This window comes from Phocoena phocoena, chromosome 16 (assembly GCF_963924675.1).
Source record: "Phocoena phocoena chromosome 16, mPhoPho1.1, whole genome shotgun sequence".
In the NCBI taxonomy this organism is placed as follows: domain Eukaryota; kingdom Metazoa; phylum Chordata; class Mammalia; order Artiodactyla; family Phocoenidae; genus Phocoena; species Phocoena phocoena.
Genome location: NC_089234.1, coordinates 71,902,720 through 71,928,670, shown reverse-complemented (window position 1 = coordinate 71,928,670; position 25,951 = coordinate 71,902,720). Strand labels below are relative to the sequence as shown.

At 40.5% G+C, this 25,951-nt stretch overlaps 1 protein-coding gene across 5 annotated transcripts in view; it reads right to left on the bottom strand.

The window, feature by feature from the left end:
- The window catches only part of FAM13C (family with sequence similarity 13 member C), a 134,718-nt gene extending 109,256 nt beyond the window's left edge, over positions 1–25,462 (bottom strand). For 2 of the 5 annotated variants that reach the window (XM_065894986.1, XM_065894984.1), the window contains exons 1-3: positions 25,339–25,400; positions 18,890–18,946; positions 15,234–15,429 (exon numbers count right to left, since the gene is read on the bottom strand). In XM_065894986.1, coding sequence (XP_065751058.1) covers positions 15,234–15,429; positions 18,890–18,946; positions 25,339–25,400 — 315 coding nt within the window. Of the gene's footprint in view, positions 1–15,233; positions 15,430–18,889; positions 18,947–25,338 lie in introns of those variants that run through there. The other 3 variants (XM_065894985.1, XM_065894987.1, XM_065894983.1) reach the window with 2 other exon arrangements.
- Between the last annotated feature and the right edge of the window lie 489 nt (positions 25,463–25,951).

Genomic DNA, 25,951 nt, shown 5'->3' with positions numbered 1-25,951 from the left:
ATATATCTATTCTTTTTCAGATTCTTTTCCTATTTATGTTATTATAGAATATTGAGTAGAGTTCCCTATGCTCTACAGTAGGTCCTTGTTGATTTTCTATTTTGTATATAGTAGCGTGTATATGTTAACCCCAAACTCCTGTTTAGCATATGTTAATGTAATCAGCAGAGGAATGTCAATAAATAGGGATTTTTTAAATTAAATAGGTTTCTATATTTTTTTTACTAGGTAATCGGGAAACTGTGAATACAAAAGATTAATGTGAGACAAACAGTTCTAGAAAATGGTAGAAACTGCACCCAACACAGGAAAGACTGATCAAGACTGGTGGTGACACACAATAAATAAAAAGTATACGTGTTGGGGCTTTTTGGGGCAGGGGTGAGGGTCTCACTGTCAATCAATTCCAAAGTTTTCCAAGATGAAAAATTACCTAAATATTCTAAAGGGGAGAGATGAAACCTCCAGAGCTCATTGTTCATCATGAGATAGGGCACACATATTTTTTATAGAGATATAATTGACATAACATTATAACATAATGAATTGATATATGTATATAGTGTGAAATGATCAAAATGAGTCAAGTTAACATTCATCACCACACAGTCACAAATATTTTTTCTCTTGTGATGAGAACTTTTAAGAGCTAATCTCTTAGCAACTTGCAAATATACAACACAGTATTATTCACTACAGTCACCATGCTGTACATTACATTCCCAGGACTTATTTATCTTATATCTGGAAGTTTATATCTTTTGACCACCTTCACCCATTTCACCCACTCGCCACATTTTGTGTAATTTTTCACAAAATATTACAACATACATACTCTACTGCCTTCAATTAGTTCTCCTTCCTAGAAAAAGTGTTTGCTATTTAATATGACATTCCACAGGATAGCAAACTGTTCACAGGATTCTACTTTGATGAACCGTTCCTGGTCAGCACAAATTCACAAGTCTTGTTTTAACTTCAAGTTCATCGTATCAGTAAACTCTAATATCAGCATCAATAAAACTTGATCTTTCAGGAGACAGGTCATTAAATGGTCCTTATCCAAGCCATTCTTTCACAAAGCCCTCTCAGGAAGACAGGAATGCAAAAGCAGAAAGGAAACCTGCAGCTGATCCTGGTCAAATGAACATTCTCCTTATTCTAAACATCTCAACTATTCCTTTTCTTGAAGTATACTTGATTCACAATACTGTGTCAGTTTCAGATGTATAGCACAGTGATTCAAATATATATATACGTCAATATATTCTTTTTTTCAATTCTTGTCCATTATCAGTTATTAAAAGATCTTGAATATACTTCCCTGTGCTATATAGTAAATCCTTATTGTTTACCCATTTTATATATGGTAGTATGTATCTGTTAATCCCATATTCCTAATTTATCCTTCCCCCCTTCCCCTTTGGTAACCATAAGTTTTTTGGGTTTTTTAAAATAAATTTATTTATTTATTTAATTCTGGCTGCATTGGGTCTTCACTGCTGCGCACGGGCTTTCTCTAGCTGTGGTGAGCAGGGGCGACTCTTCATCGTGGTGCGTGGGCTTCTCATTGAGGTGGCTTCTCTTGTTGCAGAGCATGGGCTCTAGGTGTGTGGGCTTCAGTAGTTGTGGTGTGAGGGCTCAGTAGTTGTGGCTTGCAGTCTCTAGAGTGCAGGCTCAGTAGCTGTGGCGCAGGGTAGCTTAGTTGCTCCACGGCATGTGGGATCTCCCCAGACCAGGGCTCCAACCCGTGTCCCCTGCATTGGCAGGCGGATTCTTAGCCACTGCACTATCAGTGAAGTCCCATAAGTCTGTTTTCTGTCTGTGAGTCTCTTTGGAAATAAGTTCATTTGTATTATATTTTAGATTCCACGCATCATATATTCGTCTCTGTGATTTACTTCACTTAGTATGATAATCTCTAGGTCCATCCATGTTGCTGCAAATGGCATTATTTCATTCTTTTTTATGGCTGAGTAATATTTCATTACATATATGTGTGTGTATATATATATGCATGTATACACACACACACACACACACACACTACATCTTCTTTATCCATTCATGTGTTGATGGACACTTAGGTTGCTCCCATGTCTTGGCTATTGTGAATAGTGCTGCTATGAACATTGGGGTGCATGTATCTTTTTTAATTAGAGTTTTTCTCTTTTTTGCATATATGCCCAGGAATGGGATAGCTGGATCATATGGTAACTGTATTTTCAGTTTTTTAAGGAACCTCCATACTGTTTTCCATAGTGGCTGCACCAATATACATTCCCACCAACAGTGTAGGAGGATTCCCTTTTCTCCAAACACCCTCCAGCATTTATTTATTTGTAGACTTTTTGAGGATGGCCATTCTGACCGGTGTGAGGTGATACCTCATAGTAGTTTTTTTTGTTTTTTTTTGCCGTATGCAGGCCTCTCACTGTTGTGGCCTCTCCCGTTGCGGAGCACAGGTTCCGGACGCGCAGGCTGAGCGGCCATGGCTCACGGGCCCAGCCGCTCCACGGCATGTGGGATCTTCCTGGACTGGGGCACGAACCCGCGTCCCCTGCATCGGCAGGCAGACTCTCAACCACTGTGCCACCAGGGAAGCGCCCTCATAGTAGTTTTGATTTGCATTTCTCTAATAATTAGCGACGTTGAGCATATTTTCGTGTGCCTGTTGGTCAACTGTATGGCCTCTTAGCAGAAATGTCAGTTTAGGTCTTCTGCCCATTTTTTGATTGGGTTGTTTGTTTTTTTGATATTGAGTTTCATGAGCTGTTTATATATTTTGGAAATTAATCCCTCATCGGTCGCATCATTTGCAAATATATTCTCCCAGTCCACAGGTTGTCTTTTCATTTTGTTTATGGTTTCCTTTGTTGTGCAAAAGCTTTTAAGTTTGAATAGGTCCCATTTGTTTATTTTCGCTTTTATTTCTATTGTCTTGGGAGACTGATCTAAGAAAATATTGCTAAGATTTATGTCAGAGAATGTTTTGCCTACATGGTCTTCTAGGAGTTTTATGGTGTCATGCCTTATATTTAAGTCTTTAATCCAGTTTGAGTTTATTTTTGTATTAATCTATAGTGTGAGGGAGTATTCTAATTTCATTAATTTACATGGGGCTGTCCAGCTTTCCCAACACCATTTGCTGAAAAGACTGCCTTTCCTCCATTGTATATTCTTGCCTCCCTTGTTGAAGATTAATTGACCACAGGTGTGTGTGTTTATTTATGGGCTCTCTATTCTGTTCCATTGATCCATATGTCTGTTTTTGTGCCAATACTGCCCCATTTTGATTGCTGTACCTTTGTGGTACTGTCTGAAGTCTGGGAGGGTTATGCCTCCAGCTTTGTTCTTTTTCCTCAGGATTGATTTGGCAATTCTGGGTCTTTAATGGTTCCATATAAATTTTAGGATTATTTGTTCTCATTCTGTGAAAAATGTCATAGGTGATTTGATAGGGATCACATTAAACTTGTAGATTGCTATGGGTAACATGGCCATTTTAACAATATTAATTCTTCTAATCCAAGAGCATGGGATATCGTTCCATCTTCCCACTTCCTTGAATCACCTTTGATTTTCTTTATGAATGTTTTATAGTTCTCAGCATATAAGTCTTTTACCTCCTTGGTTAGGTTTATTCCTAGATAATTTTTTAATGGGATTTTAAATGGGATTTTGTTTTTACTTTCTCTTTCTGATATTTCACTGCTAGTGTAAAGAAATGCAACAGATTTGTGTATATTAATCTTGTATCCTGCTGCCTTGCTGAGTTCATTTACCAGTGCTAATAGTTTTTGTGTGGCATTTTTAGGGTTTTCTATACAGAGTACCATGTCAACTGTATATAAAGATAATTTTACCTCTTCCTTTCCAATCTGGATAATTTTATTTTTCTTGTCTGATTGCTGTGGCTAGAACTTCTAAAACTAGGTTGAATAGAAGTGGTTAGAGTGGGCATCCTTGTCTTATTCCAGAATTCAGTGGGAAGGCTTTCAGATATTCACCGTTTAGTACTATGTTGGTGTTGGTTTGCCATAAATGGCTTTTATTATGTTGAGATATTAAATATCTTAACTTCTTTGAGGAGACTCTTGCCTTGCCTTCCTGGTTCCTGAACTTTAATTGGATCAGCAAATACACCTAAAGCCCCCCCTCTTTTACATCATTCACAGTAGGTACAAAACTGGAATCACATTCAGACATACACACAAAACCTCAGATTCTGCTACTCTATGGATTAAAGGAAAGTTGTTCTAAATTAGATTTAATCTGACCCTCTGTAAGTAGAATTTCTGAGTCTGACTTTGGGGCTGATCAGGAAGGTAAGACTGATCAAAACTTTCAATGGTTCCTATCTGGCCGCTTCTCCCTTGCCCATACTGTCATTCCCAAAATGGTTAGGATCTCACTGAAGATCCACTCTGGGGTCCTGAACACAAACTTTGTGACAACAGAACCCAGAAATGGCACTAGCTAAACCTTCAGCTTCAAAGAGCGTTGCTTCTAAGTTATAAAAGTTGTGACCATCGGTTCTTCACAGGTACTTTTGGGGAATAATGCTCTCATAACAGACCAGTTAGAACTGTGTTTTGATGATGGCAAGAAGTCTCAGGCAGGATTTGTAGCATAAGCTCAAGTTCCCCAAATAAATCCAGCTTTATGAATAGAACTACTCTCTACCACAGTGGATGGTAAATGTAGTTAATGGGTCACTTACCCTTTGATCAAAACTCTTATGAAATACATAGTTCTATCAAACTCTTGTATATCTGTTCTGGTCCTGTGGAGCTCTGTGTGATGATATTAGACAGCAACACTCTAGTATTATCAGTGATAACTGTAGTTATTATTTAAGACATTGACTTGTCCACGGCCTTACTTCTTTCATTTAAATCTAGCACCATCCAGCCAGTGGTTTTCAATTAGGGATGCACTGCAGACTTGTCTGTGCGGTTTAATAACAATGCAGATGTCTAAGACTCACACCAGACTTAATGAATTCTTTACTTGATATTCTTGGCATCTTCTTTTAGGATTATTATTCTATATTTCAAGGTTTTTCTCATCTGTAAGAATTATATTCCTCCGTTTTTGTAAAACCAGAACTAAATTCCCTGAGTTCTTTAAAAACAGGCTTATTTATTATCCTTTGAAACATTCTAACTTGGAGGGAATGGTTTTATTATCGTGTTTTGCATGTCACATTAATGTATCATTTTTATTATGAAATGTCATTAGACTTTTCACATTTGAAAATTACTAGTAGTAAATTAACCAAAATCACTTTCAGTTTCTGCATCTACAGATGTTTGTTTTCCTCAGATACTTGCCTGAAGGTTCTACTATCAGCTTCATGCCAGAGTTTGTGTCTTCAACAAAGAATACTCTCAGGAGTCCCATGGTAAAGGCCCAGATATTTTAAATAACTGACAGGTCAAGGAACAGACTCTTGGGTATAGGCATCTGATGACACCAATGGGCTGAGTCAGGACGTGCAGATTTCAGTCAAGAAGCAGACAACTTAGGGCTACTGCTAACCCAAGATCAAGTGGAACAAGAATTAATTACACAGTCCATAGTGAATGGACTGATAAGGGAAATTTTACAGTGGTTATCTGACTGGAATATAGTTGTTTTAATGTTCTCTCTTATGGATCTATAAGAAAGTCCTTTCTCTCTACTTCAATGATTTGCTACCCATACAATTTAGTAGATTCTTGTATTAACGGTTTTTGATGATCTTCCTTATTCTTGATGCTCTGGCATTTCAAGCCTCAGTGACTGGGGAGAGACTGTCTCTCCCAGGACTAACCAATTCTTAGGGATAGCAAACACGACAAATGACTTGCCCCAGAGTGTGCCTTTCATGTGCAAACTAACCAGTCCAGAATCCATACTCTCAACCACCTCCTCTATCTGGTTCATATGCTCCAAGAGGTAATTCTCCTCTACCTTATGACCCAGGGCAAGGTACCAGACCACGAGTGAGAACCCCATACCTCAGAGTCCACTGAAATCGTTCAGACCAGCCAATTTTAAACCTGCTTACTCTGCCTTGCCTCACCTTTCCAATAAAAAACACAATAAAGTCTCCACCCATGCTGTCTCCTTGCCCCATCTTCCTCCTGGATCAACCCTGGTGCTTCCCCATGTGGCCCTGCATGACATGGCATGCCCCATCCCTCTTAAGAACTGCAAGTAGAAACCTTTCCAAATGGTAGTCATCTTCTGTTCTGTTGGTCTCATCATACCTGAATGATAACAGAACCTACATTTAAAAACCACTGTTTATATAAACTGAAATGAAATATTTTAAAATGATATCTGAGTCTCACTGACCCCCAGAGTTCAGAAACTCATACCAAATGTCCTTACTTTCAATGGTGATCGCGTTATTTAAAATATTCAATAATAATGTCTTCCTTTTTACCAGGATATAATTGGAGAAATCTGTTATGTAACTAACATCTTGCCTAGAATGTCATATTGAGAATGATGCTCCTTGGATCAGGTAGAACAGGCCGACTGTGAGGAACTAATGTCGCTTTATTATGGCACCAATGCCTACGAAGGACTCTCAGGCTAACCGCCCTACTATCTAGTTCACAGGATCCAACCTTACAGGCGGTAAGGACCATCACTCCCTGGCAGTCCAGGAACATGAAGTTATTTTGGGGACTTCAAGAAAAGAGGAATTTACCCAAATGCATAAGTACTGCAGGTGAAATAAGGTGGAGAGAATTTCTTCAACTTGATTTGCCTTAGGAGTGCAAATAATAGAGGCATTTAAGGTCCAAGCTGAGATTCCTTATGAAAACCTCCAGAGAGATGTTAACTTTGTAATTATTCAAAACCATATGGCTCTAGATTTTGCAAAGCATATGTAAGAATACCTATATGATAAATGAACACTCTTGCTACACTTAGATAAATAATAAGGCCAAACCTAATGAGACTAGTCTTACTTTGTGATCAAGGTTAATATCCCTTTGAGATATTATGACAACAAGGAAGAAGGAGGGAGGAAGAGAATATAAGAAAAAATTATAAAAGACTTTGAAATTTAGTGGATGTTCTGGCTAGCTCATCCATCTTGATAATCTCAGCTTTTGTTTGTCTTTGATTAGGCTAATTTACAAGGTTATGCAGATAGCAGTTAGCTTGTAGAAACCAATGACAGTGCAAATAATTTCCCTCCACAGAAATGCAAACTGTGTCCCCAGGAAAGTAGTTATAACCCTACAGATATACCAAGTTTTGCCAATTTTGTGTGCATCTAAAAATTTATCTCACCATTCCTTGTCAGACTATAAATGTGCGATACTTTGCATTCTTTTTTGAACCGGTTGTAATATCTTACTTGTTCCCTCATTAACTCATGATTTAAATTAAATTCTTCATATGTCTCTACTTCATATCTGTATAAGAGTCATGATTATATGCTCTTTTTTCTTTTTTATATATTTTATTTACTTCTTTATACAACAGGTCCTTATTAGTCATCAATTTTATACACATCAGTGTATACATGTCAATGCCAATAGCCCAATTCATCATACCCCACCCCCACCCCCCGCCGCTTTCCCCCCTTGGGGTCCATACGTTTGTTCTCTACATCTGTGTCTCAATTTCTGCCCTGAAAACCGGTTCATCTGTACCATTTTCTAGGATCCAGATATATGCGTTAATATACGATATTTGTTTCTCCCTTTCTGACTTACTTCAATCTGTATGACTGTCTCTAGATGCATCCACGTCTCTACAAATCACCCAATTCTGTTCCTTTTTATGGCTGAGTAATATTCTATTGTATATACGTACCACATCTTCTTTATCCATTTGTCTGTCGATAGGCATTTAGGTTGCTTCCATGACCCAGCTATTGTAAATAGTGCTGCAATGAACATTAGGGTGCATGTGTCTTTTTGAACTATGGTTTTCTCTGGGTATATGCCCAGTAGTGGGATTGCTGGGTCATATGCTAATTCTATTTTTAGTTTTTTAAGGAACCTCCGTACTGTTCTCCATAGTGGCTGTATCAACTTACATTCCCACCAACAGTGCAAGAGGGTTCCCTTTACTCCACATCCTCTCCAGCATTTGTTGTTTCTAGATTTTCTGATGATGCCAATTCTAACTGGTGTGAGGTGATACCTCACAAAATTACAATATTTTGATTTGCATTTCTCTAATAATTAGTGATGTTGAGCAGCTTTTCATGTGCTTCTTGGCCTACTGTATGTCTTCTTTGGAGAAATGTCTATTTAGGTCTTCTGGCCATTTCTTGATTGGGTTGTTTGTTTTTCTAATATTGAGTTGCATGAGCTGTTTATGTATTTTGGAGATTAATCCTTTGACCGACGATTTGTTTGCAAATATTTTCTCCATTCTGAGGGTTGTCTTTTCGTCTTGTTTATGGTTTCCTTTGCTGTGCAAAAGCCTTGAAGTTTCATTAGGTCCTATTTGTTTATTTTTTGTTTTACTTCCATTACTCTAGGAGGTGGATCAAAAAAGATCTTGCTGTGATTTACGCCAACGAGTGTTCTTCCTATGTTTTCCTCTAAGAATTTTATATGGTCTTACATTTAGGTTTCAAATCCATTTTGAGTTTATTTTTGTGTATGGTGTTAAAGAGTGTTCTAATTTCTTTCTTTTCCATGTAGCTGTCCAGTTTTGCCAGCACCACTTATTGACGAAACTGTCTTTTCTCCACTGTATATCCTTGCCTCCTTTGTCATAGATTAGTTGACCGTCAGAGCGTGGGTTTATCTCTGGGCTTTCTACCTTGATCCATTGATCTATATTTCTGGTTTTGTGCCAATACCATATTGTCTTGATTACTGTATCTTTGTAGTATACTCTGAAGTCAGGGAGTCTGATTCCTAGGCTCCGTTTTTTTCCCTCAAGACTGCATTGGCTATTTGTGGTCTTTTTCGTCTCCATACAAATTTTAAGATTTTTTGTCCTAGTCCTGTAAAAAATGCCATTGGTAACTTGATAGGGATAGGAATTAATCTGTAGATTGCTTTGGGTAGTATAGTCATTTTCACAATATTGATTTTTCCAATCCAAGAACATGGTATATCTCTCCATCTGCTGGTATCAACTTTAATTTCTTTCATCAGTGTCTTATGGTTTTCTGCATACAGGTCTTTTGTCTCCCTAGGTAGGTTTATTCCTAGGTATTTTATTCTTTTTGCTGCAATGGTAAATGAGAGTGTTTCCTTAATTTCTCTTTCAGATTTTCCATCATTAGTGTATAGGAATGCAAGAGATTTCTGTGCATTAATTTTGTATCCTGCAACTTTACCAAATTAATTTATTAGCTCTAGCAGTTTTCTGGTGGCATCTTTAGGATTCTCTATGTATAGTATCATGTCATCTGCAAACAGTGACAGTTTTACTTCTTCTTTTCAATTTGGATTCCTTTTATTTCTTTTTCTTCTCTGATTGCCATGGCTAGGACTTCCAAAATTATGTTGAATAATAGTGGTGAGAATGGACATCCTTGTCTTGTTCCTGATCTTAGAGGAAATGCTTTCAGTTTTTCACCATGGAGAATGATATTTGCTGTGGGTTTGTTGTATATGGCCTTTATGATGTTGAGGTAGGGAACCCTCTATGCACTTTCTGGAGAGTTTTAGTCATAAATGGGTGTGGAATTTTGTCAAAAGCTTTTTCTGCATCTACTGAGATGATCATATGGTTTTTACTCTTCAATTTGGTAATATGGTTATTTAGTAACGTATTGTTTAGCCTCCATGTGTTTGTGTTTTTTACATTTTTCCCTGTAATTGATTTCTAATCTCATAGCATTGTGGTCAGAAAAGACGCTTGATATGATTTCAATTTTCTTAAAGTTACTGAGGCTTGATTTGTGACCCAAGATGTGATTTATCCTGGAGAATGTTCCATGCACACTTGAGAAGAAAGTGTTATCTGATGTTTTTGGATGGAATTTCCTATAAATATCAATTAAATCTATCTGGTCTTGTGTCATTTAAAGCTTGTGTTTCCTTATTAATTTTCTATTTGGATGAACTGTCCATTGGTGTAAGTGAGGTGTTAAATTTCCCACTATTATTGTGTTACTGTCGATTTCCTCTTTTAGAGCTGTTAGCAGTTGCCTTACGTATTGAGGTGCTCCTATGTTGGGTGCATATATATTTATAGTTGTTATATCTTCTTCTTGGATTGATCCCTTGATCATTATGTAGTGTCCTTCCTTTTCTCTTGTAACATTTTTTTTTTTTTTTTTGCGGTACACGGGGCTCTCACTGTTGTGGCCTCTCCCATTGCGAAGCACAGGCTCTGGACGCGCAGGCTGAGCGGCCATGGCTCACGGGCCCAGCTGCTCCGCGGCATGTGGAATCTTCCCGGACTGGGGCATGAACCTGTGTCCCCTGCATCAGCAGGCGGACTGTCAACCACTGCGCCACCAGGGAAGCCCAACATTCTTTATTTTAAAGTCTATTTTATCTGAGTATTGCGACACCAGCTTTGTTTTGATTTCCATTTGCATGGAATATCTTTTCCCATCTCCGCACTTTCAGTCTGTATGTGTCCCTAGGTCTGAAGTGGGTCTCTTGTAGACAGCATATATATGGGTCTTGTTTTGTATCCATTCAGTAAGCCTTTGTCTTTTGGTTGGAGCATTTAATCCATTCACATTCAAGCTAATTATCGATATGTATGTTTCTATGACCATTTTCTTAATTGTTTTGGGTTTGTTTTTGTAGGTCCTTCTCTTCTCCTGTGTTTCCCACTTAGAGAAGTTCCTTTAGCATTTGTTGTAGAGCTGGTTTGCTGGTGCTGAATGCTCTTACCTGTTGTTTGTCTGTAAAGCTTTTGATTTCTCCATCGAATCTGAATGACATACTTGCCAGGTAGAGTAATCTTGGTTGTAGGTTCTTCCGTTTCATCACTTTAAGTATATCATTGCCAAACCCTTCTGACTTGTAGAGTTTCTGCTGAGAAATCAGCTGTTAACCTTATAGGAGTTCCCTTGTATGTTATTTGCCATTTTTCCCTTGCTGCTTTCAGTAATTTTTCTTTGTCTTTAATTTTTGCAAATTTGATTACTATGTGTCTCGGCGTGTTTCTCCTTGGGTTTATCCTGTATGGGACTCTCTGCGCTTCCTGGACTTGGGTGGCTATTTCCTTTCCCATGTTATGGAAGTTTTCAACTATAATGTCTTCAAATATTTTCTTGGGTCCTTTCTCTCTGTCTTCTTCTGGGACCCCTATAACGCAAATGTTGTTGCGTTTAATGTTGTCCCAGAGGTCTCTTAGGCTGTCTTCATTTCTTTTCATTCTTTTTTCTTTATTCTGTTCCACAGCAGTGAATTCCACCATTCTGTCTTCCAGGTCACTTATCCGTTCTTCTGCCTCAGTTATTCTGCTACTGATTCCTTCTAGTGTAGTTTTCACTTCAGTTATTGTGTTGTTCATCTCTGTTTGTTCTTTAATTCTTCTAGATCTTTGTTTTATTCTTGTATCTTCTCGATCTTTGCCTCCATTATTTTTCCAAGGTCCTGGATCATCTTCACTATCATTATTCTGAATTCTTCTTCTGGAAGATTGCCCATCTCCATTTCATTTAGTTGTTTTTCTGGGGTTTTATCTTGTTCCTTCATCTGGTTCATAGCTCTCTGTCTTTTCATCTTGTCTATCTATCTGTGAATGTGGATTTTGTTCCACAGGCTGCAGAATTATAGTTCTTCTTGCTTCTGCTGTCTACCCTCTGGTAGATGAGGCTATCTAAGAGGCTTGTGCAAGTTTCCTGATGGGAGGGACTGGTGGTGGGAAGAGCCGGCTGTTGCTCTGGTGGGCAGAGCTCAGTAAAGCTTCAATATGCTTGTCTGCTGATGGGTGGGGCTGGGTTCCCTCCCTGTTGGATATTTGGTCTGAGGCGACCCAACACTGGAGCATACCCTGGCTCTTTGGTGGGGCTAATGACGGACTATGGGAGGGCTCATGCCAAGGAGTACTTCCCAGAACTTCTGCCGGCAATGTCCCTGTCCTCACAGTGAGGCACAGCCACGCCCCCCTCCCCCCTGGCAGGAGACCCTCCAAAACTAGCAGGTAGGTCTGGTTCTGTCTCCTATGGGGTCACTGCTCCTTCCCCTGAGTCCCAATGCGCACACTACTTTGTGTGTGCCCTCCAAGAGTGGAGTCTGTTTCCCCCAGTCCTGTCAATGTCCTGCAATCAAATCACGCTAGCTTTCAAAGTCTGATTCTCTAGGAATTCCTCCTCCCGTTGCTGGACCCCCAGGTTTCCAAGCCTGACGTGGGGCTCAGAACCTTCACTCCAGTGGGTGGACTTCTGTGGTATAAGTGTTCTCCAGTTTGTGAGTCACCCATCCAGCAGTTATGGGATTTGATTTTATTGTGATTGTGTCCCTCCTACCATGTCACTGTAGCTTCTCCTTTGTCTTTGGATGTAGGGTATCTTTTTGGTGAGTTCCAGTGTCTTCCTGTCGATGACTGTTCAACAGCTGTGATTCCAGTGTTCTCGAAAGAGGGAGTGAGAGCACGTCCTTCTACTCTGCCATCTTGAACCAATCTCTCTATATGCTCTTTTGAAATGTGACTTTTTATAACTGAATAAAGATATAATGCTTCCATTTTATGGAAATATATATATGTACCATTTTACAAAAAATTGCTATATGTAATTGTATATATAACGTGTGTGTGTGTGTGTATATATATATATATATATAAACAGTTTTGAGTCATTCATTGAGTAATACCGAGTGACTGAGTGCCAGAGATCCAAAGGTGGACAAGAAAGACTGACTCACTGACCTCAAGGAACCTAAGTCCTAGTGGAGCTAACATTCACTCAAACAATGTTTGTCTAGCTTATGTGACCAACATCACAAAGCTTTAAGGCAGAGAAGAAAAACATACTTATAAAATTCTCTCCAAAGTAATCCTTTCTCAATAACTAATTACTGCTTAGCAACACAATATATGACCAAAGGAAAAAAATTCCAGAGTGAAATAAAAGGTTTTGTATAAAAAGGGGTAAGTAAATCACCAGAATCATACTTGGAAGTTCTGGGTACCTCTAGTTAGAAATATTGTGCTTTTATGTAAAAGACATTCCACTCAAGTTCTTCCAAATCTGACTAAAGAGGTTATGTAATCCCTCTGAGCCTTCGTTTTCCCATTTGTACAAAAAGATAATAATAACCATTCCATGGGATTGTCATAAACATGGTACATACCTGGAGCACAGTAAATGCTTAAATAAGTGTCAGCTGATTTTATTAATAATATTATTTATAGATGCTCAGTTCTTTTTTTGTTTTGTTTTGTTTTTTGCAGTACGCGGGCCTCTCACCGCTGTGGCCTCTCCCGCCGCAGAGCACAGGCTCCGGATGCACAGGCCCAGCGGCCATGGCTCACGGGCCCAGCTGCTCCGCGGCATGTGGGACCCTCCCGGACCGGGACACGAACCCGTGTCCCCCGCACCGGCAGGCGGACTCCCAACCACTGTGCCACCAGGGAAGCCCTAGATGCTCAGTTCTTGATCAGTACTCAACCACTGTCAATTATATCTCTCCAAAGAAAATGGGAAGAATGAAATCTGTTTCAAATTGCTCCAAAATATGGAAGACCTAAAATGATATTATCCAAGTTCTCTTAGTCATTACGGGGAAAATAATCTCATTGTGTACACTGGGAAGTTTGGAATGAACTGGAAATTTTACATGCAGTCTCGGATTCCAATGCTGTATTATCTGCGAAGACTGTACAAGCATCTCACTCTCCTGGAATCTTCCTGTGCATGAGCAACATGTTGGGAATTACATGCCCCATTAGCACATTATTACAAGTGACGACTGCGTAACTTCTCTGAGGCCAGACTAAAGGATGACAAGAAAGAGGGCATTCTAGGAGAGACGGCTGGTCACCCAAAGCCCACAATGTCACAGGTGACCTTTAGTAGGAGATTCAAGGTCAGAGTCTCCCCAGACCCAGTCAGACTCTGCAGGCAGCCCTTTGGGTACCTGTGTCCTCCCCAGCACCAGACTCTCTAATCAAACAAGTGTTGGGTACACTCGGTAATAGGCAGGGTCTCAAGTTAATCGTAACTCAAATGATATTTCACACTTAACCTCTCTCTACAATTCAACTCAGTTTCAGAAAATTACAACAGAACTTCATAAATGCTCATGGCATTTCATCTCACTGCAAAATTAACTGACTAAATAAGAGGTCACAATGCCAAAAAAGAAATGCGATAAAAGACAAATAAGAAAATTACAAGGTCAAATAAACTGCCCAGCCAAAGGTGTTTTAGCAGGAAGATCACCTGGTGCCCATTTGCAAAGTTGGACTGGACTTCAAGTTATTAGATAATTAACGTATTACACCAAGAGCCTCCCACATTATTTTTAAAGTTAACAGGTGTTAACAAAAAAGCAAAGGTCACATTAATGAAGCACCTATGTCCCCAAAACTGTGTTAGGTGCATTACAAGTATCTTAATGCTGGGACCATTAACCTCCTAGTAAGATTAAAATGGATTATATTCGTTTCATCTCTTTTAAAAGCACCATAAATTATTTGAGGGGTATTTAAGAGTTTTAAAAATCACATTCTTTGATACATCCCTCTATGACTAGAAAAGTAAAATGAATAATTGTGTATAAAATGTATTACTTGAATCAAGTTGGAAAGATGCTTCATTCATACCTTTAAATACTTATCTACCTCAAAGAACCAGATTCTACACACACGTACAATCATGCACATACACGCTTGAGTGTTTTTCCAAAGCCACTAAACTGAAACCTAAGAAGAATGTCTCTATAAACCTGGGACTTCTGATTTGCTGAGAAGAGGCTCCAAGTTTGGGGCCAGAGTTACACACCCTAGATAAGTGAAGCTCATTGGAAATCCTCCTCCACCCTCCCCCACAAAGGACGCAGCAGCTCCCCTAGACGCAGCAGCTCCCCTAAATCAATGTCAAAGTCCGGCATTTAAGAATATCAGTTTGAAAGGGCGCTAAATGAGCAGCCTGCCCAGCGCACTCCTCTATCAACCCACAGGAGGAGCGCACACACGCGTCCCAGGTCACAGGTGCGCGATGACAAGTCACGCTAATCTCTGCCTGCAAAATAACGTGCTCAGACCATCACCGTCACCGGAATGGTGCTCTCACCAGAGGAGCACCCGTCTTGGCCAAGGTCTGAGGAGGTGGGGCCCGCTACCTGACTTTCTCCGTGGCTCCTCCCGTTCTCGGCCTTGAAGATGGACTTGGGCTTCCGGGACTTGAAGTTGCCCATGCTGGGTCGCAGCACGTCCAGCCTCACGGGCTGCTCTACATGCTGCGGCGGCTCGCGGGATGGCACGGGCTCCTCTAGCGGAGCCCCGGCATCGGGATAATTTTCTTTATCGTCTTCATCTCTAGAACAGGAAAGACCCAATTTAGAAAGCACCCTTTTTGTAGAAGGTGGACATGCTGGCAACAGGGAAGACCAGATCAACAGGCTTATTAGAAGGATGAACTAAGCTATCTATCATGATTATTTCTGTAATCTGGTCAGTTAATAAACAGTGACTGCTTTCAAATTGAAAACAAAAACAAAAAGAGTCTAATAATCCGCCCTGGGAAAGAGAGGCTGGTGACACTCACTGCTGCTCATTTACACGGTACCTAGCAAACTTTTTAGTGTAGGCTGCTTCAGAAGAACTGAATGTCACTTTTTAGATCACACCACATTCCCTTCCCATCTTTGCTAGTGGATACATACTTTCTGTAGTTGTAGCTTTGCACATACTATCATAATTGTTTTTCATTTTTCACTTCAAGATCGTTTCACATATGCCATGTTTTTCTCTCACCAATAATAATGTGAGATATTCCAGTTAGCTATTGTCATTCCTACATTATAGATTAACACTCTAAACCCTAGAGATTAAATAAAGGGCTAATTCACCCAGACCTGGAGTGGTCAGGTGGGTCCCCAGTCTCTCATGCATGTGTCCTTGGTTCAAGGCATGATGCTTCCTCCTCACTGGCAAGTCTCTAACCATCTCCTTACAACTTGCAGACGCATTTAAAAGTCTAACTGGGGTCTATTTTAATAGAATACATACTACCTCAATAGAATTAAGACAAGAGCCAAGTTTTACCCAGCCAAGCCATCCATCTGAACAACCCTCTCAACGCAAAGCCAAAGATCCCAGTATCTGGGTCCTGAGGGTGTGAACGGCTGGAGAAGGCTGACCTGGCTGGCGTTACCTCCACACACTCAGTGCTGGGAGGGCAGTGTTCATTTTCACGCATCGATCAAATTCAACACAGCATCGCCCTGCCCCTTCAATTGCCTCAAAAATAGTGACATAATAACACTCTTATTTGAAGTCATTTGTCCCTCTTAAATCTAGATGCATTTTATTTTCTTATTTTGCTAAGAATTCAGCAACTACCATAGCCAGATGGAGCATTCCCTCTATACAATCAATATGATTGTCCTTAACCCATTAGCAATCATTCAGTACTAGATCACGCAATTCTGTAGGACTGGCCACTTCCCTCAGGTGGTGTTTTTCCCTCCTGTGTCCTGACCAGCAGTACCCATAGAAGAGATTTTGGCAAGGTCAGCTAGCAAGCAATTCCTCATGGCTCAAGGATACATAAAGCCAAGAGACAAGAACAGCAAAAGAAAGATTTCTATGTCGACTGCTCAGGATGCCTTTTTACAAATAGAAGATGAAACTCACTAAGCTGATATCAGGAAGATGAGCTCCAGTTAGTCTCTGGGATAAGAGCAAAGAAAACATTGGGCCAGGATGTCTGGAGCATGGCCGGGGTGCATGTCGTTGGACAAGATGTGGAAATAAAATGATATGAAAGAGTTAAACTTAAGCCTCAGGACAAACTTAGTATCTGGTAAAGGAAAACCCAACGGGTGAAATAATTCTTCATGATAGTAACTGAAAACACAAACAAACAACAAAACAATGTCAGTGACACTGGTTAATATTTTCCCTTAAGATCTATAATTTAAAAAAAATTGTATGTCACTAATGGGTTTGGAAACCAATATCACACCATGAGTTGGAACTACACTAGTTCATTTGAAATGCATGTCTCTCACTAGTGACAAATACTACTCATCCACACACCCTATGCTCCTGGGTGAGCAACGGAAGAAGCAACAGCGACCTCTACCATAACCTAAATGTTCCTCATTCGAGGAGGATTCTAGCACACTCAAGAATAAAAATGACTTTTCAAATCTAAAACGACGCTTTTGATAGACTCCTTCCTAAAATAATACCTGAATTTTGTTTTACATATCATATTTTCAAGGTGTCCAAAAGCTATAAATGTCATCCTTGACTTGAAAAACGGGGCAAAAAGCATCTGTATCTCATTACACAAATATAAAACCTAAATAGAAATGTCATCTTTAGAAATACATTTCCAACCTATTACTGGTTCCTCAGAATCCCCAAAACAGAATATAGGTAACATAATTTATGTCACCGCTTACTGGAATCAGTCATAACTGAGAACGACCACGGTGTTCTGAAAAGAACAAGAGTCCAAAATATCCTCCTACTTGTTAGAAATGCAGCCAGAGCCACACCACCTCACCTCTGTGACCCTCATCCATAAGATGCCGGCATCTCTACGTGACAGAGGCAGTACGGTCTCTGTGAAATGCCTACCAAAGAAAGTTGGCTCAAGACCACAATCCAATAAATGGGGGGCTACTCTCACTTGGGGCCTTGGGCGAGTGGGTATTTGCAAAGAAAAAACTGAAGGTTATTTTTAGTCTTCCCAATACCTCCAGGATAAATTCCAAACTCCTTAGCAGGGTATATAAACCCTTTGTAATCAGGTCTTTGTTTATCTCTGGAACTTTATTTCTTACCACTCCTGGCATCCTCAGCTCTCAGGGTTCCTGCCATCCTGAACTGCTTGCTATACCTTCAAGTTGAATTATTTTCTCTGCCCTCTGTTGGCTTACCAGTTAATTTGCTCCCTCTGCTTGGTTTTTCGGCCTTATATTCCACCAAAAAAAGAGTCATGTGACATGTGGAGTTTTCTTCAGGAATCCATCCCAGAAACCTCACTGGGCTATCTGGTCATTCTAAGTGAATCCTCTGTTTCCCGCTAGTAAAACAGCACTTAATGCACTGTAGCATCATCATCTATATTCTGGCCTGTCTCCTCCAGTGAACTGAATTCCTGGGAGCACGGATTGGTTTGAATTTCTCCATCCCGTATCTCCACTGGTTTCTGGCACACAAAAATGTATGAAACAAAGGCCTTCAACAAATGTCTGTTATCCAACAAGTGTCACACAGACCAGTGTCCAGATGCTGCCTCATAGCGGCTGTGTTATCTTGGATGAGCTATAATCCCTCTGAGCCTCAGTTTCTCCATCTAGGATGAGGAGGGAAACATCAGCTTCCTTTCAGTTGTTTAGATTAAATAATAAAATGCATGTGAAAGTGCTTGAGTGAAGCAAATGTAGAAGAAATGGTTAACATGAAGGTTCTGCCATCATATCATGAACCCGGTGATGACCAAGATCCAGACACTCAATGCCACGTTTGGTGAATAAATCTAAAAGCTCTTCCTTAAGGTCTATGATGGGAACAGATGTGCTAATCAATGCTGAATTCAATAGGCATTTACTGAGCATTCTCCATAGAAAACGTACCGTCCTGAGTGCTAAGGGGGGTATACAAAAGTGGACAAGACAAAACTTCCTTCAACAGCTGATAATCTATTAGAAGAAATAGAACGTGAGAACAAAGTATTAGAATTCAAAGAAGAGACTTGAGATACCAGACCCAGATGGTTTCTGTCCTTCATAATTAAGAACCAAGCAATGGTGAGTCCTACCTGAGACTAGAGCAGTCAGTCTGATCTTCATGCACAGAGACCGTGTCTTCGTCACACCTGGAGAGAGGAGGTAAAAGCACATCAGATCCAACTGTCTGCAGCAGCAGAAGCAGCAACAGTCTAAAATTATCTGACGATTAGCACAGGAAACTAAAAAATGGAACAATCTTTACCACTCTCACTCATTGACTCTCACTCAGCGTCAATTCCCCAACGTCTACCAGGTAATGACACCGATGTTGTCATATCATGTGAGCTTAAATGCTTAGAACCAGAGGTAACACTCTTTTTTCGTCCACTACTCTGCATCACCTAAGCAAACAAGATCTTAGCAAGAACCTAAGTGTTCACAGCACTTGAGGGAACATCTGACACCAACACTGGTGGATTGCTGTTGGCTCAAAAGAGACTCCGCTACATGCCTCTTGGCACTTCTTCTGCCTCAAGGCAGTCCCAAACCACACCAGCTGCCCTTTGGCTCACTCCATTGGCCTCCAGACTTTCTTGACATCCTTCCTTTTCACAAAATTTCTGAAATAACCTTGTGAAAAATTCTTGGCTCTTCCATATTGAAAACTCTCCAGTGTTCCACGCTGCCTAAGTGCCTCTGGAGGAGGACCATTCTCTCACTCTGGTGTATGAGGGAGCCTTCGTTCCTATTCTCAGCCCTTCCCACTCCGCCTCACCCCACACCACTCCAGCCTGGAATGCTTTTTTCCATCTTCAACTCCTACTCAGCCTTCACTGCTCCAGCCTCACAAGCTCTGTAAACTTTCCTCGCCACGTTCACCCACGTGCCATGTTCCCATTTTAACCTTAGTACAGAATGGTTTCCTCTTCATTCTGAGGTTTTAGTAACCAACTAGATCTTGCCTAGCACTGTTATGTAATTCCTTTGTACCTCTGAGATCTTTTAAATTAGTTGTTAATTCCATGAAAAGAAATAACCATCATTTCTTTTTCTAGATACACTGCCACAGTGCCTACAATGTTACCCCAGAGTAGACACTCAATAAATGCTTGAATCAAATCATTAACTCAGGCCCCTCAGCAAGTCTGTTCCCTGGAATAATGGAACAAGCATTTATTGAGCACTCACTGCCTTCCAAGTACTGCCTTAGGCACTGGAGCTGTGCTTCTCAAACTTTTGGGGATTCCCGATTGACCAGCTGGTTTTCTATTTCCAATCCACTGTGGAGAGATAATTTGGTAAAAAGGTCGCAGGAATATCAAATTCCTATAAAAGTTATTAAAGGCATACTCCCTATTTCTGTACTGTTCTTGTCTCAGACAAGAACAACACTTTGAGTAGCACTACTGCTAAAGGACAGAAAGTTGAGAAAGACCGAGACCCTGCTCTGACAGAGTCCCAATGTAATGAGTAGACATAAGTAAATAAATATCTACATACATAGATATAACCATAATACAGTATTTATACTACATGAAACCTTTTAAAAATTTAAAATATTCCTTACCAGCAGTGGTGTATAATTTACCCACAAAACAAATGGATGAAAGTTTCAGTCCTCTTCCCTTACTATCCCTTTTAAATTATGGTTTTGTAATGAATTAAACAAAGGCTCTAACCTAACAGACTCTAACCCTCTTTACCTGCTGGCAGCTGGGGAAAAAAAAATGCATCGACTTAACAAAATGCTCTCCTTAACAAAATGAACTCAATTTCCTTGCTTTCCCATTTTTTTTTTTGACTCTCAATAACCCACTTTGTCCATCTCATGGAAAACAACAATTAAATTCCTAAACGTTGTCTTGTTCTCCTCCATTAGAGGCAGTTACTATAATAGATCATCGGAGCTGTATAATGAATAAAAATGTTTCCCAATAAAAACAACCTAGCTAAGTAGAAAAGCCAATGAAGAACAGAAATCTAGAATTGTTGCTTCCAAAGAACTAGGGTTCAAACAGAGTTTCAACCTTAGAGCTCAACAATACCTATTGTTTGGGAATTTGGCAAGAACTATTTTTTCTCCCCCTCATTTGATTTATTAATTTTTCTTCCCAAAGTACAATTAGTTAAAAATAAGAAATCGGTACCAGAACATACAAAGTTGCAGATGCTTTCTGAAATATGAAGCCAGACCTCATTAGCTGATCCGATTTTAAGGACTACTGAACAACTCCAGTCATCACTCAAGAAAACACAATTCCTAGCTTGCAGACATAGCGATGAAATAGATCTCCTTATGGCTTCCGTGGCACACATATGCAAGCTCTTTTAGTTCAATTTCCATTTGCTTTGATGAAGACCATCAAGCTCTACTCAATTAACATCTTTCTGATTGTTCTACTGATTCCTCGCCCAGGAGGCCCCCACAAATGCACAATACTGGCCCAATTATAAAACTGGATTCCACACTGGGAACCCATATCCAAATATTCCTACTCCTGGAAAAAAAATCAACTCAGATCAAGTGTCCAACTGCTCTTGGGCATGAGATTCTCTTCCTACATGTTATTCCAATAAAAGAATTTAAAGACCAACGCTTTAATGATGTTCTTTGTAAATTATCAAAACCAGGCATCTTCTAGTACAAACTTTTTCAAACTATAAACTGTGACCTATTAGGAGGTCCTGAAATTAGACAGTAGCTCAGCATTTTGTTGTTACTATTGGTAGAGAAACAGAATAGAAAATGTCAGTATAGTGAGGGTTAGGTGTTATTTCATGAAACTTGTTTAAATAAACCATATCTATACATTTGTGCTGGAGTGCAACATAAAATGTGTTTATTGTTGTTCACAGTAAAAATGTGAAGACACCTCTATTAACTGACTTCCTTTGAGGTTCTCATCAACTAGATTCTAAGTTCCCAGAGCTCCTAACTTGTTGTTGCCCAGACAATACATGGATAATTTGTCCTCGCCATCATTTCTTTGTGAAATGCTCAGGGTCGTAACTCTTCTATTTGGACTTTTGCTTCCTCTATCAACCACAAACAAGAAAAAGTTAGATGGTACTTTATAGTTCACCTTCTCTTTCATATGATCTCAATTAAGCCTGACAATGGTGTGAGGTAGGAATTACCTTCACACAGGGGCTGAGGAATTTCCCAGGATCCCGAGGTGTAAAGCAGTGATGCCTGTGTCACTTCTGCTCCACCACACTAAGCCCACTGAACAGTCTCTTCAGTCTACGTTCCCAGGGGTTCACAAGAGAGAGAAAGACTTGTTTCTGAGGATAATGGTGGAGTAAGAAGTACCCATGAGAGGTTCTCTTTTTTGTCTCGAGGTAAATAAGAAGAGAGATCTCAGTCTGGTGATTAGATAAAATGTAGTTGTACCCGGAAGGGGACTTCTATTCCCTGCAGTACCATGCCCCTTGAAGGCAAAGTTGCAGGGGTATAGCCTGCAATCCTGTGGGATTTCTCAAAGTGTGTCTGATTAAAATACAGGTTCCACTATATGCAATATCCTGGGATAAACCATAATGGAAAAGAATATAAAAAAGAATGTGTATGTGTGTGTGTATATATATATATATAACTGACTCGCTTTGCTGTACAGCAGAAATTAACACAACACTGTAAATCAACTATACTTCATTTTTTAAAAATAAATTAATTTTAAAAATGGGGAAAAAAATAGCAAGTTCCAGCCTCATCTCCACCCCCAGCCCCACTAGATCAACTCTCTGGGGGTGGAGCCCAGGAATGCGAGTTTTTCTGCCCTCTCCCCACATAACTAGTATGCTTCTGAACAGTTCAACACTGACCTAAAGGTTTAAAAACCCAGACCAGCAAGTGGGCTGACTCCAACATAATCACCCATTTCTAGGTTCCCACTTGGGAATAAAGCCTGGGAAGCTGGATTTTTCACAAGCCCCCATTCCCTTCCCCAGTTGATATTGATAATCAGTTGGTTTTGAGAATCACTGCTTTGCATGATAACTAATTTGTTGCAGAATTCATTGCTGGGCAGGCTTCATTTCAAATAATGGGTTAGCCAGGGCAACAGAGGAAATGACCATGGAAAAATAACAGATGAAAGGGCGCTGCAGATACAGAAGAGAAGGCCAAGGCCAAGGCCATTCTGATCTCAGAAGAATGTGGGTAGCAAAAGAAACTGAACTGGTCCAGAGCTGCACAGACAGGGCCAGGCATGGGAGAAACTGAGAAAAGCATAAAATACATCCTTGAGTCCCTCCCAATTCCCCTTCGCCTTGACTCTTATAAGACCCCGAGCTGGCAAAGCAGAACCCTCTTAGGTTAGACTAGCTGCTAACATAATTTATATTAAAGTATTAACGACAATTTGAATCCACCTCCCAGGGGCACAGACTTTTTAATTTCCATTTTAATAAGGGTCACCACCAGAGTTCTTCATCCAAAAACAAAATCATCTCTAGATAGAATTTCAGGCACTAAAAAAGATAAGTACGTGTAGGTAGGAGGAAGTAGGAGTGAGGTGGGGATAGGAGAAAGGGGACGTTTTCTCGTATCTAAAACATATAAGAGAGGCAAGTGCCTCCTCTGTGCATGCCGAGACCAGACGTGAACATTTACTGATGACATGCTACTTCTTTGTCTCAGTGTAGTGCATCCTGGTCCTGCTGACTTTAGGGTCATGCCCAGAGAACCACGGAAAATGGTTCATATTACTGAGGGGAGGAGAAAATACTATATTAGATGATGACTAGCTTTAAATGACCCTCGCCTGTACTGTTACACCTATGAAGATTTGGTATGCTTCAAATGTTCTCCTCAGATTTTTAGATTAGCCAGATGGCATTCCCATTGTCACTCAGTGCCTTTTAAAATAAATCACTGTCACTTCTGTGAACACAACAGGACCTTATGCAATCAGAACTCCTTGGGGAGTGTCCAAAGACAAGGTACCAGACTTTCCCCAGCATTTAACTATAAAACCATTTTTTAAAAAACTGTCCATGTGAAATCTAGAATTAAGTGACTCCATTTTGAAGCTGCTATGCCTACGGCTGACTTTGAGGATTCAGCCACACAGGGGTCCTGAGAATCAGGCCCAGGAAGCATCTGGTGCTGTAAGCACAGCACACGGAGGAAAGCAATACCTGTGCACCTGAACCAGGGAGTCACAGCCTCATCTTTGGCCTGCATGCTTTGGCCTGCATCTCTCCCCACTCTTAGGCTTTTAGAAAAGCAAAGCTGTAGCACCATTACCAAGCAATCTCATTAAGGGGACACAGCAGGTCCCAATGAGTATTCTACATTGGATCTTCTAAAATCAACCCTGGGCCTTTTTTTTAAAAAAAAGTAACTAAACTTAAGTGAGCCCAAAGCTCAACACTGAGAGAGCAGCATATCCAAACAGAGAAACAAAGGAATGTGAAAAACAAGAGGGCCTGGGAAGCCCTGCAGCCCTCCATCACCAAGTCATTGTGACAGTGACTTGAAACTCACATAATTTATTTGCCTTTTAGGGAACTTTAGCAAATAACTCCCAAGTTACCGGGACTTCTGTATCAAACTTTTTTTGATGCAGCGTTTTTAAATGTAGTTGAGTATACAACCTTATACCCCCTTTATCCTGAAAAAAATGTTTAGAGTGACTTCTATCATAAGGTCCCGGAAGTAAACATAATGAGTTAGCCTAGAGAAAGACTCCTAAATAAAGTATAGACATTTCATACATATATGGATATATATAAATTATATATCAGTTACATATAGTATTAGCATAATATACTACCTGTTAATTTTTAACATATACATATAACATAGTATTAGAAAAACATATTAAGGAAGGAATGACAAGAATTAAAACCACAAACTATAAATATCTAATAAAAAAATACCATGCATGCTGGCCTTGAGTAAAATATTCACTCCTTCATTCCATGTTTGAACGGTGTTAGTCGTCCCAATCGAAAGCTTTAACCATGAGACTAGATAACGCATTCCTCCTATAGCCAGATCTCTGAGGGCAGAAGACAAAATTGACAAAGGGCATGCAAGAAAAGTTTACTCTACTGTGTCTTAAAAGTCTGTACACAGCAGAGGGTGAGACTACGTTTAGCCTAATTATCACATGCTGGAATCCAACTCATTTCACATCCATCTCCTATTTGCCGTAAATGTACACAGCATGCTCCATGAAAACAGACACCAGCGTTGGCAAAATACAACAAAGCTTTCCTATTGACATGTCAAAGAGATTTATTTTTTTTTTTAATCTGAACTCCAAGAACACGTATTTTGGAGCACTGAGCTCCCGCAGGCCATCAGTTTGTTTTAATCGCTCTCCCGTAGTTGCTAAAACACTGATTTCAACCTGTAAAGATTTCTGGGCCCCATCAGTCCCCACATCTCGCGGGCTTCACAACCCCAGATTACAGGAGACAATGCGTCTAGTACCCAGAGCGGCTGGAAACGGTAGAGAATACCTTCCCGATAGTTGCTTCCTGAGAAAGGCATGCAAATCTTATTTTAGTGACAAAAATCACTTACTCTGTTACAGCGGTGCTGCTGAAGGAATTATCCTGAAGGCTGAAACAGAAACAAGAAAACATCAGCCAAGTCCGGCCGGGGAGCCGTCTCCCTGATTGCTCTCCGGGAGTTAGAGCACATACACAAACATGGCATTGCAAGGCAAGTCTCAGGGCTCCCCGGCACACTCGCTCTACCTTGCGCTGCTGTCTGCACATGCTCGTAACGACACCCCCAGCAGGGGCCCGGCCGCACGGGCGAACCACAAAGCCCGGCAGCCCGCGAGGCTGCGGGGACAGAGCTGGGCGGGGCGCGGCGACGGGGCCGGGACCCCGGGACCCCCTCGAGGAGCACCTGGAGCGTGACCGCGCGACCCCAATCTCGTCAGCCGGGCGCCGAGTTTAATCCGGGCCTCCCGGTGCCCGCCACCCCCGGGAAAGCCTGACTGTTTCTGCCTAGGTGCTGAAATCCGCGGGCGACTTGCTTTCTTCCAGACGTCTCCTACCAGTTTTACAGAGCTACCTCCCTCTAGGGATGGAGGCTCGCAGAGATTCAGAAACCGTTCAGAAAAAGCTGGAAGGGAACGAGAAGGGGGAGGGAAACACAGCTGCTGTTTTGGGGGTGTGGATGTGTG